At 34.1% G+C, this 24709-nt stretch overlaps 1 protein-coding gene across 1 annotated transcript; it reads left to right on the top strand.

Annotated features, from left to right (window-relative positions):
- Positions 1 to 9744: 9744 nt before the first annotated feature.
- Positions 9745 to 12762, top strand: LOC111880300 (probable leucine-rich repeat receptor-like protein kinase At1g35710). The gene is made up of 11 exons (XM_023876717.2): positions 9745 to 10075; positions 10760 to 10907; positions 11013 to 11084; positions 11153 to 11224; positions 11309 to 11380; positions 11466 to 11609; positions 11707 to 11787; positions 11917 to 11988; positions 12079 to 12150; positions 12263 to 12334; positions 12430 to 12762. The coding sequence occupies exons 1-11, from the start codon at positions 9979 to 9981 to the stop codon at positions 12518 to 12520; spliced, it is 993 nt and encodes a 330-aa protein (XP_023732485.1). The 5' UTR covers positions 9745 to 9978; the 3' UTR covers positions 12521 to 12762.
- The last annotated feature ends 11947 nt before the right edge of the window (positions 12763 to 24709 follow it).

Raw genomic sequence — 24709 nt, 5'->3', positions numbered from 1 at the left:
AGACAATCTTTGGCAAAGTGGTTTGCATGACCACATTTATGACACAAGATTTTTGGTTTGTCTGATTTTGTACTCTGATAGGGTTCCGAAGTAGAGCTTGTTTTAGGGAGGTTTGGTTTGTATGCAGGAGGATTCTTGGATGTTTTAGATTCCGGAGTTGAATATGGTGGGGGATTGTTCTAGTGAGGAGCATGGAATTGGTTATGGTATGGTTTGTAGGAAGGATTGAAGGGACATTTGTACTTCATTGAAAATACTCCTGTTGGAAACGGAGTTCAGAGTCCATAGCTTCTAAATCATCAACGGGATAGGTTTGTGTTAATAGGGAAGGTGAGGATGATTGAACAGACGAAACAATGGGTTTGAAGGGATCCGAAGTGGATGAGTTCGAAATGTTTGATTCGAAAGAACTGACAAGAGCAAGAGGACCTACGGAGAGTTCCCTTATTGTTTGAGCAACATTGGATTCATGGCCTTGAAGTTCATCAAAGAGTTGATAAAGCTTCAGCTTTTTTAAGGAGCCATTACTTTAGAGACAGGACTCTACATTTCCCCATCCTTTGCCCAGACTCCAAAGGAGTTCGAACAATCCCATAAGCAGTCATGTTGTTGACAATGATTCGGTAACGGTTGGAGGCTGAGGCTACAGATTCACCTGGAGTAGTGGTGAAGGTATCAAAGTCATTGACAACCGAGATAAATCGTTTGTCCTTCATATTTTCGGAACCTTCAATCAAGTCCTGAAGAGTGTCCCAAATCTCTTTGGCTGATTTGCATAGTTTGATATGCTCAAAGAGTGATGGAGGAACACTAAAGACCATTTCAAAGAAGGCAACTTGATCAACATGCAGCTTTTCGATATCATCTGCGGTTAGAGGAGCTAGACGAGCTGCATCTTCTCGCATGAGCTATGCAGCTGCATCACTTACAACTATTCTTACAGGAACATGAGGGCCTTTTTTGACGGATCTCTAGATTTGTTCACCCTTATCTTTGGCCAGTAAAAACCTTTCCGTTCTAACTTTCCAATTATCATATTCTTCCACAACTAGCAATGGGGCACGTGTAGGGCCACCCACGCTATTTGTGATTTGCATTGAAATCATTTGCTGAGGATTAGAAGCAGCCATTGAAGTCAAGATATCTTCAAGCTAAAGTCGTATATAGAAGAACTTTTATCCTTATCACAGAAATGGTTGAAATACCAAGGTAAATTCAAGCCAACTATAATCTGATCTTATGGATTCAAAGGACAACCACTCAAGCTCTGATACCAATTGAGAGAACAAGATCGATGCGCTGGGACAAGGTTTGAAAACTCAAACCTTGAGTAAATGCTTGAGATCAATGTTTGCTTGCTAATAGAGATTCAAGTCAAGACTGGAAAGACCAGTCAAGTCTTAGATAATAAGTTCAACAAATGATCAAGACATTAATTAAAGAACAAAAGATCAAGGTAAAGTTAATAAATGAAGAACAAGAAGAATGTTTTAAATATGATAGATTCAATGCCAAAAGTGAGTGAAAAGATCCATCCTTAACTTGTATTGAATGCTCCTATATATAGGAGAGAATGTTACAGTGAATTAACTAAGTAACTTACATAGAACTATTTCTGACATTCTGATTGTCTAATACAACAAAAGACTGAGTCCTATGAAACGTTACATCAATACAAGGATAATAAATGACAAAAGACAAAATAGCATTCTTCTGGATCAGCATGCATTTCGGACGTTAAGATCACTCCGGAATGTGTTCCTCTTCCTCTTCAAAATACTCTTTAGCTTCGGACAGGTTCCAGAGCACTTTTCCTTCGGAACCAACATCCTTCGAAATATGTACTTAGGATTGCTAGAGGTTCACTTTCAGGTTCCAACACTCCGGACAGGAGCAAGTGTAATAACATTCCTCAACAACAAAGATCCATCTTATAGCAGCAATCGGATCCAAGGTCCAATCAAACTCGGGTGGCTTCGTGTTGTTGAACTCTCGGTAGCACAATGAATCACCCTCCTACGGTCTTGTAGTAACAACAGCTGCAGTGGTTGTGGTAGCAAGAGCCTCAGTGATGGCGACATAACACTCATCAAAAGTCTCAATATGCATGGTCTTGATAGACCCAAACATCTCTGGAATATCCCCTCTGATTGTTATGGCCACCTCAGCGGCAACAATCCTATGAATCTCATCATCACTGGCACTTGACTTCTCGGGGTCACTGAGGCCTAAACCTCGGGTAACCACCATACTAAAACACACAATAAAACCATCAAAATTAGGCTAAAGCGCATACACTGACACCCACACACTTATATATGTTCCTTAGTTACTTAAGATTCCTTTTTGATCCGCGTACAGATCCGATGCTTTCAGTAGTACAGGCCCAATACTACATTCCACACCAACCCGTATTTGTCTTAAGTCGTCCTCTCAAGACCCTAAGTCAAAAGGACTATATTTCCTCAAATCAACTATAGACTCGCCCTGTTGGTCCAAGAGAACCACGACCAAGCATCTAGACACTAACTCTACACTGCTCCCCAGCACTGCTCCGCCTCACAAAATCTCCGTTCTCCTTGCCATTTGCTTCGCGCATGCCAATTGTACACAGTACGAGACTCGATTGTACAATATGAGACTCGATAGACATTCGAATAAATGATTCTATGTCAAATCCATAACCAAAAAAGGAACATGAAGAAATGCTAAATCAGGCATTCTAAGGCTATAAAATCCTAACTATGTACAATTATATAGCATACATTAAGCAAATAGCAATGGCAGATTCAATCTCATAAGAATGAACTCTTAGGCTAAAGGCATCACAATTAAGGCAACACTATCACAACATTCCTACAGTATCCTTATCCTACCACTAGCCAACATACAATTCTATCAGCTCATAAAATATCATCTCTACACTACTCACATTATAAATGGAGGTATTTTGGGAAACTACCGCTCAAGCTCTGGTTGATGTACACACTGCTTCACTGGTTTTTTCTCCTGTATAAATATTCATTTCTTTGTTAACTTTTTATAAAAATCTTCAAATCCTTAGTTTGAGTTTCGGATTACCCTGAGGTTCATCCAAATCCCTCAAACCAGGGCTCTGATACCAAATTGAAACACCTTAAATTTTAAACCAAAATTTTCATTTTTAATTTACCAAAATAAAGTTTCACAACCCAAGTCATCAATAACATAAGTGTCTAAAACAAACATCATCACAAAATATCAGAGTATCTCAAACTGTCCCAGTAACAAATCTCCCAGCAAGTGTGTACAATCAGACGTTCGCCTTCCCGCGGTCTTCAGAAGTACCTGAAACACATAAATCAACAACTGTAAGCATGGATCTTAGTGAGTTCCCCAATAGAACACATACAACACAACATAAAATAAACAATTATGGGTTATCAATAACCATGGGGACTATCAGTAGTCCCAATGTGCAACAGCACACCCGTGGGTTATCAGCAACCCTGTAGACCACCCGCAGTCTCAGTCACACTTAGAAATCATAATACAAAATAACAGTAGACCCAGTTGGTCATCACAAATACAACTATTCTACCACACATGTAAGAATACGTGAGGAGACACACCTGATACTGATGTCAAGTAAATCCCACACCTGAACTGTCGGAACTAGACTCCGCCTAATCAACGAAATAATTAACCCTAATTAATAATTAAGTTCCATAACTCAACTCGCGAGTCCAATCCCACAACTAAGTCCCTTAAGGGCAAAAAGACCATTTTGCCCTTCTCATGGTCCAAATCCCTAAATCTTGACCAAAGGTCAAAAGTCAACAAAAGTCAACTGCCCATCGATGAGTAATCAATCGGTGACGGGACTGGCTATGCGGGACGTAGCTAGGAGTACATTGGGGGTACTCCACCTAATCCAACTTCACCAACTTTTATGTCTTAATCTGTTAAGACACCTATCCCAACCTCGAATCTGACCATCCTAGGGTGTCTTAAACCATAAAGTCATCGACTTTAAGCCTTTGCATGGCTAGAAAGGACCCAATGCAAAAAACTTTAGCTTCCATTACACTCTAAGTCACTTTACTCATGCATGGGCCATAAGAAATGATCAACCAACCATTTTTATGAATCTACAAGTCATAAAATGCATGAAAGAACAACTAATATTCTCTGGAGTGCTCCAAACTCATAAAGTCTAAACTATGGGGAAAAAAGCTCATAAAACCCATCCATGTAGATCAAAAAGGAAACTCATCAAAGTATAAACTATATACATGAAAAAGATGCACAATGAGGAGTGGTTTCTGGATCTACAAGCGTGCAAGCAACAACTCCTTATTCCATAGCCTCCTTCTTCAACAATATGCAACAAACAATCTTAGACTCGAGATTAGGTTTTTAGAGGGAATGGTGGTTGATAAGGAAAGTCCAAGGGAGGCATAAGTTGGTTTAAAATGGGAGTAACCCTTAAAATTAGGGTTTAGAGACTGAGCTAGTACGTCCGATGTACCACACTGTTAGGCATGTCAAACCCAACTTATAAAGGGGTACGATATATTCCAAAAGAATCCTACTATATTGCATTAAAAGGTAGTACAAGGCAAGTAGGGTTGATCCACATAGACACGTGATAATTAGTCTATACCTCTTTGCACAAGGTACTATGGTCACTAACAGTAAAAGGAGGGTTTTAGAATGCAATGATTAAACAAACAATTAAAAACACAAGTAATCAACTAAATGAGTGAGTTAAATTCAGAATTTGTAAGGACTCCAACTCTATGTATGACAACTTAGCAATGCGATTCCAAGATAACATGATATTTGCTAAATTCTATCTAAGTTGGTACTTGAAAGTATTAACAAGCTCTAACACTTTCCATTCACCACATTAATTAACCAAAACAAGTTCTTTGATTAACCCTAACCTTACTAACCTAATCTAAACAAACTCTTAGAATTAGATTAAAATATTGCATTAAGCTTTGTGTGAATGTTCCCAACAACATCTAATACACCTCACAAGCTCGGGAGTGTAAAAGTGTGTGAAATTATTTACACTAAATTCATTCAATGAGAATCAATTTAATGCTTCTTACTTAGTCCAATTCACAAAACAATTACGGATTTTACAAAATGAATAACTTGAATGACCTAACCCTAATTCAAGTGGCCAATAAGAATCACAATTAGAATCACACATTAAATTATAGCAAAATCAATTTCACTAGATAGAAATTAAAAACAAACATCAAATCATATGATTGAAATCCCAACCAAGAAGTCAAAACATGAAGTTGGAGAAACTAGGGTTCTATCCACACTTGGCTAGAACAAAATCACAAGTTGTAAAGATGGAAATGCTGTGCAATTATAACTTACAAATTAGAGAAATAATGTTTCCAAATGCTAAACGATCAAATCCTTGCAAAAACTTTCGAAATCCCCTCACCAACGGTGCTCTGATATCATGTGTGTCTAAAAATGACCCAATTTCCGTGATATGAAAAATAGAAAAAACTGCCAAAAGGCAGTTTTTGGGTCGAACATGGCCCGTGTCAAAATAGAGTAAATCAACACGGGTCGTGTTGAGTGAAAAAAAATGGTCTTCAATCCTCAATTCCAACTCCAAAGTTTGATGCTCAAAACTGCTCATCTAGGCCAACAAGGCCCATGTCAAAATAGGTTAAAATGACAGGGGTCGTGTTCAGCAAGGTCAAACTCTCCTTTTATGGTCAAACACGACCCGTGCCCATTATGCAGTGTAAAACCAACACGGGCCGTGTACCCCTCTGACTCCAATTCCAAACTTCATTTTTTTCAACTTTTCCGCTCTTCGCCCAATCATCCCGAAACCTTCACCAATGCTTCCCGGCACCTCCCAAAGCGCGTCCCAACCTCCGGTTTACCTGAGAAATACATGAAAGTGTGCAAATAAGGTTGTTCTAGAGACTAACATGAATATGATGAAATGCAAGAAAAAGGAAGAGCAATTATGCTAAATTGATGCATCAAAATGGACTAAAATGTGTGCAAAAAGGTGCACAAATAGCACCTAACACACACGTATGGCCAGCGTACTAGCAGGACACCTGCGATAACGTATCACACGAGTACGTTGCGCGTACCTTAAGTACGCCCAACGTACGGCTAAAACGTTAAACTTTTACCACAAGGGGTCAATTATGCAACTTTGATAAAGTTAAGAGCTAAAATGATAATACCTGATAATCAGATGTTAATATATATATATATATATATATATATATATATATATATATATATATATATATATATATATATATATATATATATATATATATCATGTTCGTGCATCTAGTGTATATCACTATTATTCATGACTATTGTACGCCAAAAAAAAAAAAACCATTGCGAATTTGTAGAAAATTAGATGATCATTTTGTAATAATTATTGAAATGATGTCATTTTCTTATATGTTGTTTTTTTTATATGATCATTTTATTGAATAATTCAATTTAATACCTAGTAGATGTAAAAGCTTATTATTTTGGGTAATACGTGAGATCTACATATGCAACGATATGAAATAAAACATTAAATTTCAAAAGCTAATTTTTTGGGTATTTTTTCAGAAGCCTTATATGTGAACATGAGGCATTATATGAACATGAATTAAGCACAAAGATGATCATAACTTGTATTATGACACGATAATCATAAGGAGTCTATTTATACATAAATTTAGCAGAAGGATGTAAGAAATAAAAAGGAATCTATCATATCATACATACTTATAAAACTAATATTTTTTTTTTGGATCTCATGCATTTGAAACAGTCTTTTTTAACTTTCTCAAACCACATTAATTTAAAACTCTCATATTTTAACTAATGCAACTCAAAAGTTTTCTTAATTATGATTTAACACTCAAAAGTTTTATAACTTATATTATGTTTAATTAGCATTTAGTGAAAAGTTTACTATAAAAAAGTCAATCTTTTGGGAAAACATGAATACAAATCATATACAGATTTCAGAAAGAAAACAAACTTAAATGTTTTTGTGTTGAGTTGATGTCTTATGACCACTTTTGGAGATATGTTATTATATTAGAGTTTTTAATTTGTAAGTTTGTTATACTAATTCGTTTTTATATTTTCTTCGTTTTTGGATTATTGTAATATAGTCATTGTATATTGTGGTTTAGATTGTTAATATATTGATCATATGTTATATAGGGTGATGTCGAAAATATTTAATTAAATATTTTAAAAATGTTTTTTTTTGTTTTGTAATTGTACCGTTTTAAAAAGATAATTAATTAAAACTCATGCATATGTTATACTTTCCATCTCTCTCTCTCTCTCTCTCTCTATATATATATATATATATATATATATATATATATATATATATATATAATAGATGTCAAAACATTTCAACCAAAATTCATTTAAAATCTAATATCCCAAATGCTTTTTAATAATGATTGTAAAAATTTCAACATGTATTACTTAATTGATTGATTAATAAAAATATTAATGTTTTGAAACTCCTAACTCTTAAACATATATTATTTTATTTGTTAGTAACTAAAATATTTTTTCTACATAAAGATAACATTTTTATGTTTGGTTACTCATATTTGTTTATGTAATTAGAAAACAAGGTGTACATAGAATGATTATTTCAATTTCACATAGGAATAGATACCACTAGAGAGTTATGTTGTCTTTAACCGGTGGTAAGAGATCAACATACTCTTTTTAATTATTTATATTAATGCTTAGTAATATCTATTTTATATTCCTATTCACCTTAATTTTTTAGGTACAAATTAAGGAAGGGGATTATCTGCGCACCAACATAAAGTCAAACGTACGCCTTGTAAAATATATAATTAAAATTAGATATCATATTTACTAATCGACTTATTTTAAAACTCTTGATGACATTTATGTATAATGATATATTTTATATGACTTCATTCTTAATTTCAATGTTTAATATTTGAAATGTCATATATGAAACTTTAATGTTTTGGTATAATATAAATAGTGTAATACAAAGTTTATTAGTTTAATATTGGTTATTAATAACTCATTAAAAACAACTTATTTCGTATTTTATCCAAAATTATCAGGCATAAGAAAAGTAGATTATATTGATGTTATACAAAAACTTATAATATATATTAGATATTATAAAAGTAGAAGTAAAGTTTATAAGGTATAAACTATATTAGATAGTATCAAAATATAAATTGATGAATTTTTATGTTATTTGATATTTCGATTAATATCCAAAACATGACTAAAAACGTAAATTTCAACATATATCTATTTTTTCCATGATTATTTTAACCACTTAAATGCATTTTTTCGCAACGTGCGAGGTTACGCCTAGTTTATACATAAACTTAGCAGAATGATGTGAGAAATAGACCTTTTGCACGATAAAAAACCAAAATCCTCATTATGTATAATGAAAAAAATCGATGAATTAACGAAAAAATAAGTAGAAATTTAAAAAAAGTAAACGAATTAGATGAGAAATTTAAAGGAATCGATGAACCCAAATGGAGATATGAAGAAAGATCGTACGAGGTTGAAGGCGAGGAGGCGAAGATCATGGATGGAGGAGATGAATATAGAGATCGTGGAAGGAGCACTTTCTTTAAATTTGCAAGAAGGTATTTCAAGGTTAAAAAGATATCGAATTATAACGACTGATGTTTACTTTTAGGTATGATCCAACGATTAAAAATAAAACTAGTGGTTAAATGACTGGTTGTGGTTATATATATATATATATATATATATATATATATATATATATATATATATATATATATATATATATATATATATATATATATATATATATATATATATATATATATATATATATATATAATTGAATTAATCATTATTTCTTTTTACCAAACATCTAAATTTATTAAAAGAATTTAGTTTGCATAGTTCAAATTTGAAAGTATTTAACCACAATTTTCATGGAACACTATATAAATATATTTTTTTTTATTTAATAGGTTTATAATAAAAGTAGTTTCTTTAATATTTTGAAAGAATTCAATCGTATATATTAAAGTTTTGTTTAAATGATAACTTTATATAATGGGTGAAAGTTATTCATTTAGTTGTGTTTGTCAATTAATTGTCATGGATAAACTAAGGGGCTAACTAATAAATTATTTTATTTTTCCTTATATTTTGAGCTTTTAATAAAAAAAATTAGAGTAAATTGCACGAATGGTCCTTATGGTTTAGGATAATTTGTGCATTTGGTCCCTAATTTATTTGTTTAACTCGGAATGTCTTTATTATTTGTTTTTGTTATGCGTTTGGTCTCTGTCATACATAAAAAACTATTTTGTCCTTGATTTTTTAATTTATTTAAATAAACACACCCCCAATCCCATCCCTCTCACCTTACCTTACCTACCCCATCATTTATTCCTATTTAAATAATAGTCGTTTTGGGTAAGACAGGGTCAATCGTGTAACAAAAACAAACAGTAGGGACCAAGTGCGTAACAAAAACAAACAGTAGGGACCTTCCGAGTTAAAAAAATAAGTTAGGGGCCAAAAACGTAAATTACCCCAAACCATAGGGACCATTCGTGTAATTTACTCAAAAAAAGTATTTATTTGAAATTTTGAAAGAATTCACTGTAATAAGAAAAGTATGAGGAGTGTCGTTGTGATTTAGTTATAAAGGAAGGGCATCAAATGAAAAAATAAAAACAAACAAAGACAATACGGAGTTCGAGATCCACCGACGATAGCAGGCCCAACCTCCGCGTCGTCTTTCTGCTGAAAATCTCTATCACTCCCTCTGCATCTCCACTGAGATCCTACTCTGATTTAATCTGTTCTCGATCCGCTTCTCAATCTTATGTATACACATATTACAAACTAATGAGAGTTTGAAACTCTGAAAACAAAAGGGGATCGCAATTGATTCGAGTGAAAATGGTGTGCTTTCGTGTACATGCAGCAGCTTCTTTGATTATCTTGCTTTCTTTCCTTTTCAATGTCGCTGTTGACTGCAAAACGCTAAAAAGAGACGGTAATGCCTCGCTTATATTCAGAATTTTCATTATGAATGCGTGATTATGTTATGTATTCTATGTATCCTAGTGTACGAAGATGCGATATACATATACAGTTGTTTATCTTGTAATTCAGAGGGATATTTACTCTAACTACTTCAATTGATCTTAGATCCCACGATTTAGAGTTGAAATTGGGGGTAGCTTCATCTTATTGTCATCGACTCAACATTTACTTAATGTGAATCTGTTTGATATTTTGTTAAACCTGAAATAGTTATATGTCTTAGTTTAGTGCCTGGTAAAATTTTATGCGGTTGAGCAGCTGCCAGAATAAGTTCATGTTTATATATGCGCGTTTACTAGCATGTAATCTGAGTAGGAATCATAGTTCAATTTGTTTGTCTGCTATTCTAATATCACTAAACTAGCCATGGAAATGAAGTTGAAAACATAAATTCAAAGACTAGATGATGATAATCTACACTCTTCTTGTGACAATCCTCAAGGGAGATCATGTATGTGCTTTTTGTTTTGCCTTGGCTCAAGGAGTTTTGATCAAATCCGTGAATCTTTCCCCATTTTTTGATGTATTTTGGTACTACTCATATAATTGATTTGGATTTGAGAAAAGTATGGAAACAGAAGTATAGGATTGATCTGCTTGGAGTGAATTAATAGTGATATCTTGTTTAATGTAGTGAAAGCCCTCAATGAAATTAAAGCATCTCTTGGATGGAGGGTGGTGTATGCATGGGTTGGAGATGATCCATGTGGAGATGGTGATTTACCAGCCTGGTCTGGAGTCACCTGCTCCACACAAGGTGATTATAGAGTAGTTACTGAACTGTAAGTATAACTTCACTATGTCTTTATATTAGTTACTAAAACACTTACAAATCAATGCAACTCATCAGAAATTGTCTGACATTGTATTCAACTGTTTAATTTCAGGGAAGTATACGCAGTGTCAATCATTGGACCTTTCCCTACTGCTGTAACCAATCTTTTGGATCTTACAAGACTGTAAGACTCTCTTTTCTACTACTATCATGTAGTCATGGGTGTTGACTTTTGTTTTGACTTTTCTACAGGGATCTCCACAACAATAAGTTGACTGGTCCAATTCCACCTCAAATTGGGCGTTTGAAGCGTCTTAAAGTACTGTATGAATTATGATCCTTTACTTGATTCATAAATCATAATATTATTTTCAACATTTTTGCTGATGTGTGTCAATCTTATTCTAGTAATTTGAGGTGGAACAAGTTGCAGGATGTGATTCCTCCTGAAATAGGTGAACTAAAGAAACTAACACATCTGTGAGTATTCATTCACACTATTCATTATTAATATATAAAAATAAAACACCACTAATCAAATTAGTAATTAATTACACTCATTCAGGTACTTGAGTTTCAATAGCTTTAAAGGTGAAATCCCAAGGGAGCTTGCTAATCTTCCGGATTTACAATATCTTCATCTTCATGAAAATCGCTTCATTGGTCGAATCCCAGCAGAATTGGGCACATTAAGAAATCTTCGCCACCTGTACACTTCAACCCCCTTATATTAATCAAAATCATAAATGAACTCTTTTAATTAATTAAATTAAATCATGGTGTAAAATGTAATTTACTTTTTGTAGAGATGTTGGTAACAATCACTTGGTTGGAACTATAAGGGAGCTGATACGCATAGAAGGATGTTTTCCGGTTCTCCGCAATCTGTATGTTATAAATAAAGACTTTATATATATATATATATATATATATATATATATATATATATATATATATATATATATATATATATATATATATATATCATTTAAATATTATTTTTTGGAATTTTGCAGTTATCTTAATAATAACTATCTGACCGGAGGAATTCCAGCACAGCTTGCCAACTTGACTAATCTGGAAATTTTGTAAGTAGTATTTTCATCCAATTAGAACTTTTAAAATTATAACATTGTAGTGAAATTCTTGAAATCTTATGATAATTGCAATGATTTTAGGTATTTATCTTACAACAAGATGTCGGGGATTGTGCCAGCTGGACTTGCTCATATTCCCAAGCTAACTTACTTGTAAGCATTATTATTATTATTATTACTAAATAATATGTATTATATTAGTAGGAATATAAAATAAAATGTTGTCTCTGTTTCACATCTAAGTGGGGGAGTGTTTGGTTGTTAGGTACCTGGATCACAACCAATTGAGTGGGAGGATTCCAGATGCTTTCTACAAGCACCCTTATCTCAAAGAACTGTGAGCCTTACCTTACATACATACATTCTTGATTTTGCATATTTTAAGAAATGTATTTTTTTTTTTTTAATTTAATGTTTTGCATATTTTTGCAGATATATCGAAGGAAATGCATTCCGACCAGGTGTGAATCCAATTGGGATTCACAAAGTACTCGAATTATCAGATTCTGAGTTCTTGTTTTAGTCACCCAAAACCCAACAATTTTATCTCCACTTAAATATTATTTTAGTGTCACGAAAACGAAAATGGCTACAAAAAGTTCATTTTTTTTTCTGTTTCCTATAATCAATCCACAATGCACAACGTCTCTAATTAATTACACGTAGATGAGTACATGTTATGAAGTGCAAAATGTGCATTGGTACTTGTACCTTGTGTTTTTTTGTTTATTATCCTATTAAATTATGCCGAGTGATTAATTAGTATTTCAAATTATATTCTTAAATCAACTTTTATTTTAAGAAATATGTTTTCCAAATCTATGCATAAAAGGTTTATGAATGGGAGCGTCTCCATGAATATCCTCTAATTTTGGTTAGTTTTGTGAATCGCATGTTAATAATTGTTTTATGTTTTGTAAGATACAATTTAAATCGAAAGATCTTATCAAAATGAACTAGTCTTAAAATTTGCTTGTAAAATCATGTTTGTGAGGTATCCATTGTAACATCACAATCACAACGTGAACCTTTTTAAGTGAAAACAATAACATCTTAAACATAAAAAGAAACAAATCATGGTGACCATATACAACCAAAAGCACAAGATCATATAGGACTAACTTGTGTGTCGTTATGTTTTGTCCATTTCTTGAGATGAATGCATAAAGTTGTAATGCTTTATGAGGCTCTTTTCGATATTCAATGCTCGATTTCAAGTTAACTGCACATTTTTTTAGGGTTTAGAAAACTAAAGATTTGACTATAAAATAAAGAATAAAAAGGTGGGACCGAACTGGGGTAAAATTTGATAACGATAGTCAGAGGATCCTAATATCCCTTTACAGATCAAATCTTGCTTTCGAAATAGTCCTTGTGCGACGGTGACCATTTTTGTGCTTGTAGAAGGTAAAGAGAGCTTAACCATGGGTTTAAATAATTGCTTATTTAGTTATTTATATGATATACGGCTATTTAGGAAACTAACCAAAATGGTAAGGTCTCCATTAATGTGACCTCAGTGAGTTATAGTCCGAGTTCAGAAATGTCAAATCGTTGATGATTTCATTATCTATGATTCAATTAGAGGACGTGAGCTCTTGGAAATGACCCAACTTTCACAAACCTTTCACGAAACTCTCATGACTCTCTCCCGTGTAAGCTTCTTCACAAAGGAGAAATGACATCAACACAAGTACATATTTGGTTTTTAAGTAATAATGAATGACTCTAGTTTAGTCATATTTTTAAACTCCATTATTCGTAATATAAGAACATTTAGCAAAATCAGTTTCTTCAACCTATTACAAGTATTTGGCAATTGGGAGTTTTCTAGCTTAGCAGACATTGATGCAGTCTGTCTCTAACTTTCTCATCTTGTTGATGGTTGGATTCATTGGTTTAATGATTTGGCTGAATGATAACATCATTCGAGGAGATGACAATACCACAAGGGGGGAGGTGAGGTCCCCTTTGAGTAAGAGGGCAACAAATTATATCATTTTGAGAAGATACTTTTTTAATGTTGAAAACCGAAAAATGTCCTTGCCATAAATCATTTGTATACAGAACGTGAGGTGGGGAAATCTTGTTGTGTTGATGCAAAGCAACAACAAACAACAGGAAATTCATGTTTTCTATATTGTCACAATATTTGTCATAGTTTGTGTTCTATAACCTTTTCTTTCATTGAGACTAGAGCACATTCGTTTGATGGTTGCATTGTCACAAGCTCAGGAAAAAACTATTCGATGTTTACATACTTGAAACCATAAATCTTGGTTGTAACATTAGAAAAAAAAAATTACAAACACTTGATAAAAATCTTATTTTAAAGACAAAATAAAACATAACATAGTATGTAAAAGACAAACGACATATATGCATAAATTTAAAAAAGTACAAAATACTTAGCTTTCTCTCAATCCACTTAAGTCGAAACACCAATTACTCTACTTTTCTTGTTTCCATATGCACCCTTCAAAATCGTCTTCAAGGTCCCCACAAATGAAATAAGCATACATATGAAACACATTTTCATATTTATAGCTATAACCAACATTATAAAAAAAAAAAATGGAATTTCATCTAGTTTCAACATCAAGACATGGTTATTGTTTCCACTTTATTTTCATCGGCTCAACATTGTATGAGATTTGAATGCGTTGTTTAAGTTTCCATCTTAATGGACTTTGCTTAACAATGTATATCCATTTATAGAGAAGAGACCACAGACCAAAATACTCAAGAAGTTGTTAAGAGGCCAAACAATGTATCTTGCCACTTAAACTTGGTCTTAAGTTCAGAATTTTAATTATGTCTTACTACACATTGATGATTAGGTATAACAAAACAAGATTCTGAACTATTATCCACAGCTAATAATTCGTATGAAACTTGTATACACATGCTTACAAAAATGGGGTATTTAAAAGGCATTTACTTAGTCAGCATTTAGTATTGATGGAGGGTTATTCAGCTACTTCATGTCTATTAATTCTATAGAAATATAGAATGAGAAGTTATAATATATATAAAAATTGGTAAGGTTTCCTCTATTTGTTATATTCAAGATTTTACATACATTCTTTGCTATTCAACAAAATCAGTAAACAATTGAATCTTAACTATATCACATCTAAAATTCTCGTGAACTCATAAGTGAAAAAAAAAAAAAAAAAAAAAAAAAAGTTAAAAGGAAGCAAAGAGGTAGCTAATCCAAGTATGCAACAACAATCATCGAATCAAAATATCGAGATTCTTCAAACAGATCAGGGAAAGCTAACCTTATTCTCAAATTCTCGAATTGGCTTGATGATACTACCACGACGCTTTCTTAACACCATGCAAAAGACCTCGAGAAGCTAAATCACGAAACACGATACGAGAAACTCGAAACATCTGATAAACGGAACGAGCACGACCAGTGAAAACACACCGATTTGTTACTCGAGTAAATGAACTATTTCTCGGCAAATCAGCCAACTTACAACGATGTTTCTCCCGCACATCATTAGGAAGATCGGTATCTTTAGAGAACGCTTTGTAGAGCTTTCTCCTCAATTCGTACTTCTCACCGAGCAATCTGCGTTTCTGGTCTTGTATGTTTCGTTTATCCGACATCTTGCTAAGAACAAGTCGCAATCTAGTGTTCTTGAAGACAGATTTGGAAACCTCCTCGTCGAAGAGGGAGAGGAAGAACAAGGGCAGTAGCTAAATTAGGTTCAAACGAATTGGGGCGATTCTGAACCTAGGATAAACCAAACCAAACCAAAGAATGATTAAATTACAAGATTTGCCCCTAAACTATTATCACTATTGGGCTTTGGACCTTTTGCATAAAACCCGAATCCAAATTCGATCTGATTCGGTTTCATTAACGTCAACGACAAGCCGGCTTGTCCTAAATCCGAACCGGTTCTCCCGTTGCAACATCCAAATCGGTTTAAACTGATCCAAAATTTGATTCTTTTTTCTTAAAAAAATACATTTTTAAACACTTATATATAACATAAAATGCAACATAGATTCATTAGAATTTTTAAAACACCGATCAAATGTCAAAATGGAAAAAGTTTTGATGCTAATATGGAACTAGTAAACTAATAATAATAATAAAGCAACATAATAACATTTTGTCAAATAGTTTTCAATTTTTGGTTTTCTACTTCGGGTTCACCTTCATTTTATTGTTGTCCAACCGTCATGAAAATAGGGGTCTCATCAATACCCTCGTATTCATCTTCGTCGTCGTCGATTTCAAGAGAAGGTTTTGGAGGTGTTGCTATGACTTGTTCCCATTCTTATTTCATTATCCCCGGCTCAACATTGTCTGGGGGGGGGGGGGGGGGGGGGGGGTTCGAGTGATGTCAAATGTTGTATATGTTCCACTGAATCCAAATAATCCTTCAAACAAACACAAACATACACTTCCAACGGGGTAAAATTCGCTCTCAACCTTGACAAAACATGCCACTAAAAGAAAAGGTTGATTTCGAATCTACTGTGGAAACTTGGACAGTTAGTAAATCGCAGGCCATGACGAAGAGAATAGGATATTGTGCTTCTTTTCTATCCGTCGAGCCAAAAGATCCAAAATTTAAATTGTGGTGTACTCATGAATTTTAAAAAGTTTGGGCCCATATATTCCAAGTTCGCTACTAGGGGTTAATGTGTGTGATCTTTTGTTTGTTCCTCCAAAAGATAATTATAAAAGTTGAGATTAAAATCCAATCAACCTCCACCACTATACGATGCACCACTAGTAGCGTCGGATACACTAGTAAAAGTGTTTGGCATTTCACCATATTTTCTAGTGTAAATGTCAAGCAAACTACTAAAAGTGTTATTGAAAGAGTTGATTTGGGTACTCATGTAGCGAGAGTCCTCTTTGTGCAAACCTAAAGAGGTTGACATTTTAGTAAGTAAAGTCTTTACACCCATAACATTGATACATGAGTTTAAAGTTGCGACACAAGTAAAAAGTGGTGACATCTCATTAAAATATTTTACTATTTTTGCTCTCATTGTTGTGTAACCAAAACAGATATTTCACTTCTTTTTCAAAGTGCTCCAATTGTGCGGGCCTCAACCATTACTCCTTTAATAACAAATGACTTGTAGGATAATGCACACCCAATAAAAAAAGTTATTGATTGTTTAAAAACTTTTAACATGTCCACAAACTCTTCCATTAAATCCTAATCATAACCCGTAACCGACTTTTTTTTCCTTTTGAAATTGTGTCTTAAAATAATTGCAAAACGGTTCTTTGACGTGTCAAACTTTCAAATATCATGTACGTTAAACTCCATCTAGTATCTATAACACCCGAGTCGCCATGTATGAAATTAATCTATTGTTCGATTTAGTTCAATTTAAAAAGTTGTGAAGGAACCGTGAGTGTGTTGGGCATACATTAGGTACGTATAGCGTACTCCTTGCATGTGCGTTATCGCGGTGATCCCGACGTACATTGGGCATACCCATGCGTACGGTGGGCGTATTTAAGCTAGGGGCAAACCCTCATTTTTAGGGTTTGCACCTTATTTAAGATCCTTAAGTCCTTCAAGTGCATCACCCTTTCAGCCTCCATTGCCTTTTAGTGCTAATCTTGAAACCCAAGCCATCTTGAGTGATGGGTTTTAAGCATAACAAACAATCATATGTGTGCATGCAACCCTAATTGCTTTGATCTATGTTTTCTCTAATTAAGCATACAGGTATTGAACATCAAAAGGAAAAACCCTAAAAGGTATATACTATTTTCGAAACTTAATAACATAAGATAGTAAACATACCTTTGATTGCTATGTAGTAATAACAATGTGAATCCAAGAGTTCTTGAAGCTTGAGAGCTAGTGTCACACCTCTAATGAATCACACCCAAACCAAGCAAAAGGATGAGAGAGGGGAAAGGAGGAGAAACTCTTATAAATTCGGTTATCCTTCTGGGGTTCAAAGTGGCCAAAAATCACAAGCCCTATGGGTCTATTTATAGTACAGATAGGATACACTGGATAACCCTCATTTGAATAAAATACTATTAATTCAAATTGGTAATTATTCACCTCCTTAATTATCTACTTAGGATAATATAAAACCCAAATTATCCTTAGTAAAATCGTCCACCACCTTCTAGGAAGGTTCTGGAATCTTTTGTTCAACTATTGAACAATTGCACTTTAGTCCCCGCACTTTTAATTAATTCTTTTAATCCCAAAATTAATTTCAATTAATTTCTGATTAAATATCAATTATATAATATAATTTCTAACTAATATATTATTTTCATAATAAATTAATAAATTATTTATTTCAATTTCTTAATCAAATAATAAATTCAACCTTTCTCCAGATGTCATATTGTCTAGTTGCTAGTTATAAGGGCAAACCAAAAGGACTGTGCTACCATCAATTCAAGTACATACCAATTATAGTTATGAGCTTAGATACATCATCCAACAGTCTTCCACTTTGATAAGTGATATGGGCATATTTAGTCATATAATTTATATGTTATCTTTACACTTTATGTTGATTTTATCTCATTTAATTAACAAAAGGTGATTAATTAGTTTAGACTTTCATTTTTCAGCAACAATGACATGCTCGGATGGAAAAAAAATGGATTTAGCAATTGGAAGCTTGGATCTTGGATTTTGAAGAAAGAATGATGTTGTTGGACAGCTTGACCCATCTTTTGTGTTTTGGCCATATCTCATGAATTGTAACTCCGATTGACGAGATTCAAAATGTTCTGAAAACTAGACATAATTTTGGACGACTTTCTTGTTTTGAGAAAATGTTGATTCCAAGCGAACTAGACGAGTTGGGCCTCCAACTCGACGAGTTGAATAGAAGTTTCACGATTCTTGACCCTGACTTGCCGTATACGCGATTTAAATGTAAAACTCGATGAGTTTTTCCATAAAACTCGTCGAGTTGGCTCTGTTTTTAGAATCTATATATAGGATCGCTTTCAGTCGAAACCCTAACTAATTCTGGAAGCTTTGGACGATTTTTGGAGGCCAGAAGGGCTCTTAAAGCTGTGGTTTTCGAGAATTCAACCTAGAAGTTAATTTTGAAGAGATCAAAGGCAAACAAACATTAATTTTATCTTAATCTTTTGTGTGAACCATTTTTAAATCATTAGATTTCGATTTTAGGATGCTATTTGATGTAGTTATGAACTAAAAGCATCATACTTCTGTTTAGACTAAATGATCTTATGAATATGGTTTAATTGAGTGGCTTGGATTGATTTTATTTGGTTATTTATCTTGTTAAGCTTGTTTAAGACTCTTATGTGTTAATGATAATTATTTTCTATTAATAATCAAGTTTATTAAGTTGCATGAACATCTTCTTAAGCTCAAATCATATAGTTTTGTGAAAACAAGATTGTATGCCTAGTATTAGTGAAAATGAACCTAGGGTTAACTAGAAATAAGTAAGTTGATGTGTGAGCATGTGTAATGAACAACCATATATGAGTTGATTGAATTGAAAATTTTAGTTAACTAATATTACAAGTCTTACTTGATTCGAACTGAACACTAGGAAACTTGTTAGTTTAATCACTTGATCACTGTTTGAATTAACTTGTTTGCTAAAGGATTAGTAATAGTGAACATGAATCTAATCACATTAGAAATCGGTAACCATTGACATATTAATCCATTGCACTTTCCACAAAATCAACCATAGGAATAAGTGAATCAAATATGAACAAAAGTCTCTTTATCTTATTAAATCTAGTTGTCTTTTGTTCCCTTAGTTGTTAATTGTATTTTGTTTGAGTGTTATTTGATTACTATGTTTTTAGTCTTTCAAAGCTAGAGAAAACCCCCTTTCATGTGTTTGTCTTTGTGTTTAAGTTGGTAGGATTAAAACTAGTACAATCACACCTATCAATAATTTTAATAATTATAGTTGCCAGTATAACTTCAAAAATTGATTAGCAAATTGTAGCTCTCAAAGCCGTTGTCGAACTCTGACCTAGTCAGTTACGTGTCCTAAGATAAGTGATCATATAATCCTCTGTTCTGCAAGATGTCATGTGGACAAATGACATGTAACATAATCATTCTCATTGTCCAATAGTTTGTTTTCCGATTTCCGATATGTAATGACAAAGAACTACTAACCGAACACATCAATTTAGTCCTGGCCGAGTCCTCGCTTTTCCCGTTAGGGAAAAAGGAACAAATAAAATATGACTTATATGCTTTCACTATTTACTCATCAAATCATGAACAACAATACATTTTATAACATCAACTTACTGATGCGTTTACGCATTATCAATGCACAACCAACTTGTAAACAACAACTCATATATCTCAGTTTAAAGATTATAAGATATTATCATATCAAAATTACTCGTGATAAATTCCATGAAATAATTCTCTGAGCGTGGATTAATCCAATACTTAAAATCCCTATTTTCAAGTACTCATGAATGTTGCAGCAAACCATTGCTATGTCTAAACCCTTAGACAATCTACAACCCAATTCACGACAACCTTAATTCACTACTTACTTCCAAAAGTATCATCGACTGTGGATATTTTAATAATCCAATTATTTGGGAAGTAACACATTCAAAATGAAACACAATAATGAACAATTGACAAAGGATAGTAAACAATACTCATGAATAATTATCCATTACTTAATCATCAAATGTCAATTACATTTACTTTGTTACAAGTTTCTAAATATCTATCTAACTACTAAAACTAATATCATCTTTCAGACCAATGCTCCTTACATGCTGAATGTGCTTAACCCTACTCAAACCCTTTGTGAGGGGATCTACATGATTCTCTTCTGATGATAACCCCTTCACGATGAGGTGTCCTTCTTCTACTCTATGTCTGATAAAGTGGTATTTTCTGTCGATATGTCTAGATCTACCATGATCTCTTGGTTCCTTTGTCAAGGCAACCGCTCCTTCATTATCACAGAAAATATCCATTGGCTCCTTTATGACTGGCACAACCCCAAGGCCTCCGATGAAGTTCTTCAACCATATAGCCTCCTTTGATGCTTCACTTGCTGCAATGTACTTTGATTCACAGGTAGAATCAATCACCGTTTCCTGCTTGGAACTTTTCCAAGTTACCGCTCCTCCATTAAGGGTAAACAACCAGCCAGATTGAGAACAAAAGTTGTTTCTGTCTGTCTGAAAGTTGACGTCACTATACCCAGTGACTCTCAAGTTATCACTAGCACCAAGCACACGTACCCAGTCCTTAGTTCTTCGTAGATACTTGAGAATGTTCTTGACTGCTATCTAATGAGCTCTACCCGTATTTCCCTAATATCGACTAACCATGCTCAAAGCAAAAGCCAAATCAGGGCGAGTACATGTCATAGCGTACATGATTGATCTAATGGTGGAAGCATATGTAACTCAACTCATTTCTGTTATCTCTGCGTCAGTACCCAGACTCTGAATCTTACTCAGTTTGGTATTACTCTAGATAGGCAATTCTCCTTGGAAATTCCCATGCTAAAACGTCTTAACACTTTATCCAAATTATGTACTTTGACTAAGTCCAATTAGTCTTTTACTCATGTTTCTCAAAATCTTTATTCCCATAATATAAGCAGCCTCTCCCAGATCCTTCATAGTGAAACACTTTCCAAGCCAAGATTTAACCTCTTGCAAGGTTAGAATGTTGTTTCTTGTGAGTAGTATGTCATCAACATACAATACCAGGAAGGTCACTATAATCCCACTAGCTTTTACATATACACAAGACTCATCTTCATTTCTAGAGTAGCCAAACTCTTTGACTTTCTCATCAAAGCAAAGATTCCATCTGTGAGAAGCTTGTTTTAATCCATAGATTGATTTCTCAAGCTTACATACTCTATTGGGGTACTTAGCATCCATAAAACCCTTTAGATGACTCATGTAAACATCCTTAGCCAACTTCCCATTAAGGAAAGCGGTTTTGACATCTATCTGCCAAATTTCATAATCATGAAACGCAGTTATGGCTAACATTACCCTAATAGATTTAATCTTAGCTACTGGTAAGAAGGTCTCATCATAGTCAACCCCTAGGGTTTGAGTAAAGCCCTTCGCAACCAGTCGAGCTTTGAAAGTGTGTACCTTTCCATCCATGTCGGTCTTCTTCTTGAAGATCCATTTGCACCTAACTGTCTTACGACCTGGTACATTGTCAACCAAATTCCAAACTTGGTTGTCATACATGGACTTGATCTCGCTGTCCATTGCCTCTTTCCACTTGGTAGACTTGGGGCCCACCATAGCTTCCTTGTAGTTAGAAGGTTCATCCAAATTTACTAGTGTACTATCACTAATAAACGTATCACCACCTGTAGTAATATGGAAACCATAAAACTCAGTTGGCATTCTAAATCTACTGGAACGCCTAAGAGGTAATGACTCGTCAATTGGTTTAACTGGAATTTCTTCTTCAGGTTGAGCGCTAGTATTAGAGGTTCCTTCATCGTTTGACTCTTGAATTTCTTCTATATCAATAGTACTCTCATTGTCCTCTTTTCATATGAGTTCTCTCTCACGATAGACTCCCCTTCGTACTACGAAGACCACGTTGTCACAAGGTATGTAAAACAAATATCAAAAGTACTTTTGTGGGGAGCCGATGAAAATACATCTCTCACTTTGAGATTCAAGCTTTTCTTGAGTCTCTCGTCTAACAAAAGCTACATAAACCCAAACCTTGATATGTGCTAATGAGGGAACCTTCCCTGTCCACATCTCGTGAGGTGTTTTGGAATCCTTCTTTGTTGGAACAAGATTAAGAATGTGGACAACAGTTTCTAAGGCATACCCCCAGAAAGAGATTGGAAATGAAGCTCGACTCATCATGGAACGAACCATGTCCAACAAGGTTGGATTACGCCTCTCATCCACACCATTAAGTTGTGGTGTCTTAGGAGGTGTCAATTGTGAAACTATTCCACATTCCTTGAAGTAGTCGTGGAACTCGATACTAAGATACTCACTACCTCTGTTGGATCTAAGCATCTTTATCTTTCTGCCTAATTGATTCTTAATTTCTTGTTTGAACTCTTTGAACTTTTCAAAGGTTTCTGACTTATGCTTGATTAAGTAGATATAGCCATATCTGCTATAATCATCAGTAAAAGTCACATAGAATCGATTTGCATCCCTTGTGGTGGATCTGAAGGGCCCATACATATCTGTGTGTATGAGATCCAACAATCCTTCACCTCTTTCACAAGAACCAGTGAAAGGTGATTTTTTCATCTTTACAAGTAAACAAGACTCACACATATCATCTGACCTTAACTCAAATGATTCCAACACTCCTTCCTTTTGGAGTTGGGTGATGTGTTTCTTGTTGATATGTCCAGGAGGACAATGCCACAAGCATGCTTTGTCTAAACCATTAGACGAATCAATTTGAAGAACACTATTACCTAAACTGTCTACAACCATCACAGTTTCACACACACACCATCACAAGGTAAAGCTTCAAAATAAAATACACCATTTTTATAAGCATAAATAGATCCATTCTCATTGTCAAAAAATATCTAAAACCTTGTCTATATAAAGCATGAAATGAAATGATGTTTCGTGTCATCTCTGATGAGTAGAAAAAATTATTCATATATAAACACAACCCACTACTAAGCACTAAGTTATAAATGTTGGATAAGGTGTCTAAGTCCATAACTATTTCGGGCTTGTACTTGACCCGACCCGGCATGGTCCATTTGGGTTGCATGGCACCATGCAATTGGATAGACTAAATGAGAGAAATAACACTTGGAGATTATTAATATATTATAAGTTCTAATATATTAATAATATTATTTAATTAGTTGATCAAAGAATTAATTTGGAATTAATTAAGTGATCAAAGGATAACTAATTAAATATATGGGTTGATTATGTATCTTGTATAGTGGGCTAAGAGGCTCCATGGATTATCAAGTTGGGTTCTACCCATAGGATACTTCATGGATGCTCCATGGGAGTTACAAACCCATGGGTTATGGAAATGAAGAGTCACGACACATTAGGGTTTACATGGTGTAACCCTAGATGTGTCAACACTATATAAGAGTCCCATTCTCCACAAAATTGGCTACACAAGTTAGACATAAGAAACTAGAGGGCTTGGCCGATTTTGAGAAGTGTGTGTTATCTCAAGAGTCTTTCCAAGAGCATTTGGTGTTGTGTGAAGCATTTGAGGCATCACACTTGGGGTGCTAGGCTCACAAGGTTTCAAAGGAACACAAGCAACAACAAGGTAAGTTATTCTATCTATGATTCAAGTTAAAATTGTTCCCCATGTATGCTAGATAGGAATATAACCTTGGAATTCAACTTTGCATGATAATTAGACAAACATAGATCCAAGGTTATTAGGGTTGCATGTACACTTAGGAAGTGTTAGAATGCTCAAAACCCATCAGTGGTATCAGAGCCTAGGCTTGTTTGTTTGTTATTTGTGCTTAAAAGTTGAAGAAAGTCGAAAATCTTGCTGTCTGACTGATGGACTCGGCGAGTCCATGGGGAGGACTCGTCGAGTTCATGTGTATCTTCAACCTACTCGGCGAGTAGGTTTTTGCACTCGGCGAGTAGGGTCGACAGAGTGCAGAATTTCGACTTGAGTTGCTGGAAATGGATTAGAATCATTACCCTAAAATGTTTTGGTACTTGAAAACTTATTTTAGA

This window comes from Lactuca sativa, chromosome 4, assembly GCF_002870075.4.
Source record: "Lactuca sativa cultivar Salinas chromosome 4, Lsat_Salinas_v11, whole genome shotgun sequence".
Lineage (NCBI taxonomy): Eukaryota > Viridiplantae > Streptophyta > Magnoliopsida > Asterales > Asteraceae > Lactuca > Lactuca sativa.
The sequence above is the reverse complement of the archived record's forward strand: the minus strand, read 5'-3'. Positions and strand labels throughout refer to the sequence as shown.

Coding starts and splice junctions, on each gene's coding strand:
- LOC111880300 (XM_023876717.2), top strand. CDS start 9,979: ATGGTGTGCTTTCGTGTACATGCAGCAGCTTCTTTGATTATCTTGCTT. Junction 11,225..11,308: donor TTGAAGCGTCTTAAAGTACT/GTATGAATTATG, acceptor ATCTTATTCTAG/TAATTTGAGGTGGAACAAGT. Junction 11,989..12,078: donor TTGACTAATCTGGAAATTTT/GTAAGTAGTATT, acceptor CAATGATTTTAG/GTATTTATCTTACAACAAGA.